Below are 10273 nucleotides of genomic sequence, written 5' to 3'. Positions count from 1 at the left end.
CACGGGACGTCCCTGGGCCAGACCATGTCTTTTGGGCTTGTTCCCTGAACCTAGATGAGTGTCTGGTCAAAGTCTGTCTTACACCTGAATGCTGTATGAGAGATGGCTTCCAGCAGACCTGATTGGCACTTCTGATAAGGGCACTTTGGCAGGGATAAGATTAGGGAGTGCTTAGTGCTTGTTCAAGGTCATCCCTTCCTGGCTGGCTGTGAGCCTTCTGCCTTAGACCTAGACTGAAGGCAGAATGTCCTGTGTTTCTAGGTGCCATGGCAATTATCACTTCCTACTTCTCCATCTATCATACCTCAGAGTAGTTTGTAATTGGAGCCTTTTCATAACAGATGTGCTGCAATTACATAGATGTCACATGAGTGAGTTATATAATCAGTGTAGTGAGTTACACCCTGCGTCAGAAAAAGAGAGAATCGGGGCTGGAGAGATGGTTCAGTGGTTAAGAGCATTGCCTGCTCTTCCAAAGGTCCTGAGTTCAATTCCCAGCAACCACATGGTGGCTCACAACCATCTGTAATGAGGTCTGGTGCCCTCTTCTGGCTTGCAGGCATACACACAGACAGAATATTGTATACATAATAAATAAATAAATATTAAAAAAACAAAAAACAGAAAAAGAGAGAATGAAAAGACACACATGTGCATGCACACACACTCACACACACACACACACACACGCCCCATTAATATGAAGATGTTGAACTTTGTTTTGTGTTTATATCATTACTTCCTTCTGCCAGTCATGGTCAGAAATGCTTGGTCTAGCTATAGTGGCACACACCTTAACTCTCAGAACAGAGGGATGGAGCAACAGAGGCAGGTGGATCTCTAGAGTCTGAAGCTAGCTTGGTCCCTGGCTGGCCAGGGCTACATTGTAAGTCACTATTTGAACAAAACCAGCAATGCTTGAAAAACATTAACTTAGAACAGGGGTGGCTTTCATAATTCTCCTTGTCAGTAGAAGAGTCTTCAGGCTGGTCCACCATGTCTACAGGTAATGGACTGGAATGTTGGCTCCTGGGGAGTGTCTCCACCCATACCAGGTCACCTTTGAAAAATCTTCTCCCCTGGGCTGGAGAGATGGCTCAGAGATTAAGAGCATTGCCTCCTCTTCCAAAGGTCCTGAGTTCAGTTTCCAGCAACCACATGGTGGCTCACAACCATCTGTAATGGGATCTGGTGCCCTCTTCTGGCCTGCAGGCATACAACAGACAGATTATTGTATACATACTAAATAAATAAATATTTTAAAAAATTTAAAAAAGAAAGAAAAGAAAAATCTTTTCCCCAAGCCCTAGAATCCCGTGCTGGCCTCTGGATCTATGGCCCTTAAAGCATGGGCTCTTGAATGGGGCCCGAGAAGACGCGCAAGCAATGAGCAGCACAGGAAGGTCTCTACGTGTGCAGGACAGAGCTAGTCTTGCATGCCAGGAGTGTGTGCATCGACAGTGTCTGTGAGCACGTGTGTGTGGGTGTGTGCATCTATGTGAGGCAATGTGAATGCTTATCTTGCCTTTTGATTCAATGGACTTTGGAGATGCTCCAATGATCCGACCCATTCAGATCTGGGTTAGAATTCCATCTTCTCTGTTTCCTAGTCTTGTGTGCATGTGGCCTTTATCCCAAATCTCAAACAATCTTGAAATGCAGGTGGCCAGAGCTTTGCCCCTGTTGCAGTGTTGGAGGGGAGCAGTGGGAAGGGCCTTGGAGGAAAAGTGTTCGGCACACAAGGGTCACAAATCACCCAATATTGGTGGAGTGAAGCTCAGGCTGGCCTGTGACAGTTGCTGCAGACTGCGCCCTGAATACCTGCCCCCCATCAGGTACACAATGACCCACAATGTGGCTCTGCCCACTACACCTGCCTGCGGTCTGTCAGCCTCTTCCTTTCGGGTGAACATGAGATCTGCCTGGCCAACGAGGTCACCCATGGAGGTGTAAGGTAACTATGTCCTTCCACCTCCCTGACGGGCAGAGGATATCTGTCCCTGTCAAGCTGAAGGGAAATTGATAACTTGGGTCAGACATCATTTCCCACTCTAGGGCAGGGGTGCACACCTGGTCAGTGTGTGTCTAGCCTGGGGCACTGGCAAACGGATAAATATCTCCTGGTTCTCAGCAACTGTCAGATGCAGTGGGTTTGCTGACAGATCTTTAGGAAAACAGAAAAGTTTCTAGAAAACCAAGAGCTTCCTACTAGAAATCTTTGTTGAGTTCACATATAGTTCCTCCAAACAGACACTTATACATACTTAGCCTTTTCTGAGGACAGAGGGCCATTTTGAATGAAAGGTATCATGCTGGGCCATCGGGGATTCCTAGGGACCACATGACCCCAAAGTGAGCCCCTGTCTGGATTGTCCTTGTTCTCTTCCTCAATATTCTTTCCTTCTTTGCTGTCTGATGTCCTCGGTTGCTTCCCCAAACTCCCCCACCCCAGGCCTAGAACCTGCCTGTACCCTCTGGACCTAGAAGCCTAGTGCCAAGCTTCCTGGAGCAGAGAGAGAGCCTGTGGCCAGAGGGGTTTTTCTTGCAAATAAAGTGGTGTTCAGACCTACCCCTGGCTGGATGTCAGCTGGGTGGGAGCTTCCAGATTCCAGACATCATGGCTGTGAAACTGGGGGGGGGGGGCGGCAGACACAGTAGGGCTCTTCTCTGTTCTTCCTCTCTCCCCTTCTCTTGACACTCTTCCTGTTCCAGACCAACACAGTAAAATGAAAGCCTTCTTCTCTGGTATCATCTCTCTCCCATCTCTCTCCCTCCCATCTATGAGCAAGGAGCTGGTGGGTTGATTTTCTCAAGATTTATCCCTGCCAACCACATTGTGATTTTGAAAGACCCTATGAGAATGAAAGAACCCTGATGCACTTTGATGCACTTAGGAATTCTGGGAACTTGAAGTGGGGACATAAAGAGCTCATATCACTCAGTAGGGGTGGCTGGTCTTGGGGTGAAGAACAGGGCCCGTGGGAGTTGTGTGGACACCCTGCAGCCCTGGGCTTTGCTCTCAGGCTCCAGCTGCCGCAGGCGGTGGGGGGTGTGCAGCTGCAGCAGCTGGCTGGTTATGTCATCGCGCGGCATCCACTGGCCTTCACGCTGGCCTGGGATGGTGCCTCAGCCGTCTACATCAAGATGAGCCCAGAGTTTCTGGGCTGGACACATGGGCTGTGTGGGAACAACAACGCTGATCCCCAGGATGACCTAGTGACCAGCTATGGTGAGTCTGAGGGAAGGGGCCTTGTGGGATATTTACTGGGGGTGGATACTGGGTCAAGGTGGAAGCAGCTGCTCTGGCCAGACCTCCGATGCATGGCCATTCGTGGTGGGGAAAACCCGGTGGGGGATAGGGCTCGCTTTTAAAGCTGTCGTGTTAGGCATGTTCTCAGCCATGTTCGGGACCTCAGTCTCCTCAACTGTAAAGGGTTTGTGATAAGAACCCTTCTGGGATTGTGTGTAGATCCACTGCACACTTTGCTAGGCAAGTTTGACCTTGCAAAATTTCCAGAGGAAGTGGAATCTGAGGGCCAATGAGAACCAGGAAAACAAAAGTCCAGACTGGAGCTGAAGTCTCTGATGGACAGGTTGGGAAAGGAGCAGGTGAGGCTCAGGGCACAGCAGGGTGGCCCAGGCAGAGGTCAAGTGTGCCCTTTTGAGTACCCGCGTGTGCTAGGGAATTTGCAGTTGTAGTTCCTGGCAACAGTCTTCCTGGGGATTAGGGCTGTGCTCTGCATGTGGGAAAACTGAGGCTAAGATGGGCGTGGGTGCTTGTTTAAGCTTGCACACTGGCCCTTTTGACTAGACCATATTACCTCTGTTGAGTGTGGAGTAACTATGAGACAGTGCAGGTTTTAGGACATCCTCATCTTGTCTGATGAAACAGCCTTCCCGAGAGACTGTCTCAGCTGGGAATCCAGACAGCATGGGAGCACTGGAGGCTGCTCTCTGTCTCTCCTGCTGGGAATCCAGACAGGATGGGAGCACTGGAGGCTGGTCTCTGTCTCTCCTGCTGGGAATCCAGACAGGATGGGAGCACTGGAGGCTGGTCTCCTCTTCTTTTGCTCACATCCCACAGTCCATCCACTCGCCCATTCATCAGAGCACTCATTTCCCTGTAGGGAAGTTGACTGACAATGTGGGGGAGTTTGTGCACAGCTGGCAGGAGCAACCCCCCAGCAGCCCTTCAGGGCCTGTGACTTCTTCCTTTCCTCGACCACCATGCCTATAGCAGAGCCCAGCATCCATGCAGGTCTGTGTGCTGGGGAAGATCTCCCCCCTCCTGCCACCCTCATTAGCAAACTCTTGTTTGCAAGGGCCCAAGTACCCATTTCTCTCTGTCTTCCTGTTGCTTAAGTTGGGATTGATTCCCTGTGGGGATGGTGAAGGAAAGCCATGTTGTCAGCCCAGCCCAGCCCAGCTCCTGCCTCTTCTCCACCCAGGGTGTGTATGAGCGGTGTGAGGCACTGTTGAGACCTCCATTTGACGTCTGCCATCCCTACGTCAGCCCTCTGCCCTTCACAGCCAGCTGTACCAGTGACCTCTACCAGTGAGTGGGCAGAGGGTAGGTGGTATTGGGTTGTGGGGAACACCTCCCGGTATTAGGATGAGGCCTCAGGGTGTGGGCCACTGAGCCTAATAATTCTCGGCCCTAACAAAGCAGCTTACCAAAGCTCTGAAATTCCCATTTACCAAGATGGGATCCATTTAACTAAAACCCAGAGATGGGGCTCAACTCGCTCAGGGTCACACTGCAAGTTGGCAGCAGTGCTGGGACTTGGATCTAGGATGCCTGCTTTGAGTCTGGGGTTTTGTGGAACTGGATGCCTTCCTAGGTGCAGGTGCCCTGAAGTTCTGACTGTAACTATGGTAGCAGATCGCAACCTGTGGATCATGACCCCTTTGGGGGATCGAACAACCCATACACAGGGATCACCTAAGACCATCAGAAAACACAGATATTGACCTTATGATTCATAACAGTAGCAAAATTGTGAAGTAGCAACAAAATAATTTTATGGTTGAGTGTCACCACACCACAAGGCACGCTGGACTATGGGATGGTGGGGCCTGGGACAGGCTGGGCTGTCTAACATTCACTCATTGTACAGATCAGGAGGCAATGATGCCACTTGGTGCCGAGCACTGATGGAATATGCCCGGGCATGTGCACAGGCTGGGCGCCCTCTGCAGGGCTGGAGGACCCAACTCCCACAATGCAGTAGGTGCAGGCTGGAGGTGGGAAGGGAGGGGTTGGGAGGCAGCCACAGGCCTCAGCTCAATGCCCTGTCCTGTTGGCCCACAGCCACAGCTGTCAGAGCCTTAAGCTCTGAGGTTCTGTCCTTGTGACACACGGGAGATCTAAGGTCGAGCATGAAGGCTGGGTCTGGGGCTGCAAAGTAAGATGAAGGTGGTTCTCAGAACACCTGGACTCTCACCTGTCTCTGGGGCACCAAATAGTCTACCTGAAATTGGAGGATCAGGGGCAGGAGCATTCTCCCATTCCCATGCCAGGACCTGGTGAGGGTGGGTGCTGGCAAACACTCAGACCACAGTTTTCTTCCATCTCAAGCTGTGCACTGCAAAGAGAAGGCCTTCGTCTACAACGAGTGCATCCCTGCGAGTTCCATGGGACCCTGCACCCACCTGGCTCTGTGGTGACAGAAGATTGCAGTGCCTGGACTGTGTTCACCACCTGGAGGGAGGGGTCTGGGGGGACCAGGGCTTTCTGTTAGACTACCTCCCTGGGCTTGAGGAGCCCTAAAATATCAAGGGCTCCTCACTCAGCCTCTTTGAGACCCAAGAGGATTTCATTAGATCCACGGGGGGCGGGGGTACTCTCTACCACATACTTCAGAAGTGGGACGCTGTGGACTGAGGCCTAGGATGGCGTCTTGGCACTGAGGAGAGGCAGGTCACCTTCATGATCTCTGTTTCAGTACATGCACCGCAGGGAAGTGGGTGTGCAGCTCTTCCGTCTGCCCAGGTACATCTGACCCTTCCCTTGGACCCTGCCCTCTTCTAGTGGTCTCATAGGTTTGGGACAGGGACACTCTGGGGTTATGCCTACTTGGGGGCGTTTGGTTCAACCAGCTAAAGCTGATTCCCTTCATTTCCTCTGTTGCTTTGCCTGCCTTAAGGGTTTCTTCCGGCCCATGCCCAAAGTGTTACTAGGTCCTGAACTTAGAGGATTGCATTGAGCCTGGGTCCCTTGCCTACGACCTGGTCTCTCCTCAGCAGGGCTGTCTCGAGCCTGCTCCTGAGCAGACTCTCAGAAGTTAGCCTGTTCAATTCCAGAGGGCAGAGGGCAGATCCTGCCTAGGTTTGGATCCACAGGGCTGAGACAGACCCCAGTCAGGAAGAGGAACAGTTGTAGGCTGACAGCCTCCATGAGTAAGCTGTCCTTCTCCCTCTGCTGAATGCTCAGTGACTGGTTGTAGAGAGCCGCATGGAGTCACACCTGATGGCTATGTGTAGAGAGCTGCGTGGAGTCGCACCTAATGGTGCTGGCTCCCGCCCTTCGTGATCCCGAAAGCGAGTGCTCTCTGTGATAATCAACTCCTAATATCAACTAGGTCTGACTTATGCTATTATCATGCAATGATTGTCAGCTGCTTGCATATGCGTGGACCTATGGGCAGTGCCCACCTGGCAATCCAGGATTGGTAGCCCAGGCCTACTTAAGGGCTGGGAGAGGTTTGCCCGGGGAGAGAGGAAAAGAGAGGGAGAGAGATTTCACAATTGTCAAAAGGTCCTGAATAAAACTGCAGCAGGAAGAGCTCCGGTGTTGCACGTCCTCCTTGCGGGACGAGGTAGAGCCACGACAACTGGTGACATCCACTTCACGACCTTTGATGGACGCCAATATACATTCCTTGCCACGTGTCAGTACATCCTCACCAAGAGCCGCTCCTCGGGCACCTTCACAGTGACGTTGCAGAACGCCCCGTGTGGCCTGGTAAGGCTGGGTCTGTGTGTTCACATAAGACTCCCACAGGTCTGGGAGCTTGGAGGACTCCGGGTCTTTCCATGACCCAGCTGCTTGCTGCCCCTGTTCTCTGGGACACAGACCTGGATCCAGAGACAGTTTGAGCTCAGGCCCTCTGCTGGCTGAGAGACCATTCCCCTTCTTGGGCTCCATTTTAAAGCCATCTAGAGTGGGTCTAACTCTACTTAATCTTCTGTGCGTCGTTGACGTTTCCTTTTTTTATGTCTGGAAGACATATTTGTTTGATGAACTCATTCGTCAAACACTGAAAACCTGTTGGGGTCTGAAGCTGTGCTGCGGTCTGAGATTGCTCTGTCTTCTGAGCCCAATAGCTTATCAGGCAGGTGCACGAACTCAAGTCCTGCTGCCACAGCCGCTGGGAGAGTGTGTGGGGGGCAGGGTGGGGTCTAGGGTGTCTTTGTCTTTTACCTGGGCATCGAGTAAAAAGGCAAAGGGGACAGGAAATGCTTCCTGAAGGAGGAGATCCCTGAGCTGTGTCACCTGTGACCATGGCCACAGCAGGTCAGGGCAGGTATGCACTTGTCTGTCTTGTTACTGACTGCATTGTTCCTGAGCTGACAGTGCTGAGCCAACCCCCAGGTCCTGCACCGGGCTATGCTCAAGCTCCTGTCTGCACAGTAGAACCAGGGCTTCATGCCCAGCCAGGATGCCCACTCCCACCTGGCGTGCTTGCTGTTCTTGCTCCAGCCTTAGACCTTGAATGTGAGCACTCCCCCAGCTAGGAGTAGTCTAGGGACACAGTCTGGGTCCCGAGTGACCTCTTTCTTCTCCACCTTTGGCTGTTCTCCATGCAGGAGACTGCTTGTCTTCCAAGGTGGGTCATTTCTGAGCATCTTGAAGGTGGGAAGTAAGGGAGGACAGAAAGATACAGAGCATCCATGCTGCTCAAGAGTCTTAGAGCACTGAGGACTGTGGGGACCCAGGGTGCCTTGCCCAGCCCTCTCTCTGCCATGTCCCTGACAGGCAGCTGGCCAGCCTGCGCCTGTCCAGCTGGCCTCATTGCTGGATGGTGCTTCCCAATTGTGAGGTTTTTTGTTGCCTCCAGACAGGGTCCCTCCTCGTGGTTCTATTCGCACGATGAACCCATGGGCATCCTACTCTGCGCCAGCTCTGTGCTGAGCACAGCGAGGGCTACATAGAGGAAACACACCCAGCCCGCGTCGGGGTGATCACAGCTTTTAAGGCGGGTCACTTTGGTGCAATACACAAGATGATCAGAGGTGTAAAGGCATAGCAGGAGAAATAGTCCTGAATGTGAGCAGAACAGAAAGGAAGGCCATGAGGCAGAGGCGGCTTTAACCTAAAGGTGTCCCTCCAAAGATAAATACAGACGAGGAGGAAGACACCAAGAGCTGATCATACCAGAAAGGCAGAGACCCTGGAATGGCCACAATGGAGTGTGCTGTGCACAGTCACGGAGGTGATGGTGGTACCCATGGCACATTTACCCAGTGCTCTGAACTTTGACTAATATCCTTTTCTTTTTTATTGAGCTCTACATTTTTCTCTGCTCCCCTCCCTGCCTCTCCCCTACCCTTCAACCCTCCCACAAGGTCCCCATGCCCCCAATTAACTCGGGAGATCTTGTCTTTTTTCTACTTCCCATGTAGAATGTTCTTACAGCTACTCCAAGTACACACAGAGGTGCTGAACATTGCTATCCTCCTGTTTCAATTCGATGGGCTGTCTTAGAGGCTTGGGGGATTTCATGACTAACTCTTTACCTGTCTCCAAGTTCGGATATTATCACAGTCATTACACCTACCTCATATGCACTGGGGTGTTTACAGTCTTCGAGGGGTTTTAAAAGTCAGCTTTGTATTTTAGAATGGCTTTAGAATATTACAGCGTTCTTGTAAAGATACGACTTATCCCACACACCCGTTTTCCCTTGTTAACATCTTGTTACCTAATGCATATTTGGTACTTTCTTTCTTTTTTCTGTGATGGAACACCATGGCCAATAGCAGTTTATGAAAGAATTATTTGGGCTTATGGTTCCAAAGGGAGAGTCCATAATGGTGGGGGGAGCATGGCAGCAGGCAGCAGCGTGTGAGTCACGCCTTGTGGGTCACCTGTGGAATGCGCCAAGCAGCGGAGTGTAGGTTGCTAGCAGGGAGCAAGGAGCAGCTGCGTGCAGCCTCTGAGTGCCTGGCTGGAGCTGTGGGCGGGGACAGTCAGCGTCCAAGGCAGGACCACAGGACCACGTGACTGGTGAACTGGGAGTGCCCGGGAGTCCGGAAAAGCGTGGACTGGTCCCACGTTGGGGAGGAGGGGGGGGCGCCAGAGGAAGTTGCACACATAAAAGGGAGTGGGAGGGGGAACGCGAGCCAAATAATCTCAAGCTGACTCTGAAGTGGTGTGTTCTAAGGTCTTTTTTTTATTAAGGGGGAACAGGAAAGGGGTCCAACCTCAAGGCACGGAGCGCTGGAAGGAGGGAAAGCTGGGCAGGCCGGTGACTTTCTCTGGGTACCCAAGAGTCACTTCCCAGCCTGGTCCACCCTCCAAAAAGCCATTGACCGAAGGAACTTCCCACATCAGAGGCATATGGCACTGACCTTTAAATTTTTTCATTTTGAGACAGGGCTTGCACAGTGACTTAGGCTGGCCTTGGGCTCACTCTGAATCGCTGGCAAGGCTTGAACTTGTTACGCTCCTGTGTCAGCTTCCTGAGTAGACTTGTCTTCCCGCTTTGCCTTCCAGTGGTGTACAGGATATGACACATAGCAAAACTCCACGAAGACCTGGCAAAAGGATGAAAGTAGAGCTCTGGGTTGCAGTCATGTGAGGGAGCCATGGTTTCCAAGGCTGAACTGTTCGGGAGCTGCCCCTGTTCTGTGTGGACAGCTGAGAGTCAATCACCTTGTACATTACGCACCTTCTCCACTTCTGCAGCCGACCTTGTCCGTTCTGGGCCTGATGCTTTCCCAGATGAGATTATTTTGTTTGGCAATTTTGACACCCTTTGGGGCTCTACTTCTCTCTGAGGAGCCTGCTCCTCAAGTTGGGCTGGGTCTCTGTCATGGGGGGTTCTCTTTGGGCCACCAGGACAGACAGAACCAACTTGCTCGTTGGTCTTTCTTTTCCTCTAGAACCAGGATGGAGCCTGTGTCCAGTCAGTGTCAGTGATCCTGCACCAGGACCCCCGGAGACAGGTGACCCTGACCCAGTCAGGAGATGTCCTTCTGTTTGACCAGTACAAGATCACCCCGCCCTACTCAGACGGTATGGCTCAAGATGGTCCTGAGGGAGCTTGGG

The 10273-nt window shown here is 51.9% G+C and overlaps 1 protein-coding gene across 1 annotated transcript in view; it reads left to right on the top strand.

The window, feature by feature from the left end:
• Nucleotides 1-1536: 1536 nt before the first annotated feature.
• LOC130865139 (otogelin-like) overlaps nucleotides 1537-10273 on the top strand; it is a 68123-nt gene continuing 59386 nt past the window's right edge. The window contains 11 exon segments of the mRNA XM_057756014.1: nucleotides 1537-1581; nucleotides 1836-1954; nucleotides 3024-3229; nucleotides 4128-4258; nucleotides 4449-4555; nucleotides 5118-5227; nucleotides 5579-5617; nucleotides 5620-5685; nucleotides 5945-5992; nucleotides 6819-6964; nucleotides 10108-10240. Of these exon segments, the coding sequence (XP_057611997.1) occupies nucleotides 1537-1581; nucleotides 1836-1954; nucleotides 3024-3229; nucleotides 4128-4258; nucleotides 4449-4555; nucleotides 5118-5227; nucleotides 5579-5617; nucleotides 5620-5685; nucleotides 5945-5992; nucleotides 6819-6964; nucleotides 10108-10240 (1150 nt within the window).

Source organism: Chionomys nivalis, chromosome 23 (assembly GCF_950005125.1).
Source record: "Chionomys nivalis chromosome 23, mChiNiv1.1, whole genome shotgun sequence".
Classification (NCBI taxonomy): domain Eukaryota; kingdom Metazoa; phylum Chordata; class Mammalia; order Rodentia; family Cricetidae; genus Chionomys; species Chionomys nivalis.
The sequence above is the reverse complement of the archived record's forward strand: the minus strand, read 5'-3'. Positions and strand labels throughout refer to the sequence as shown.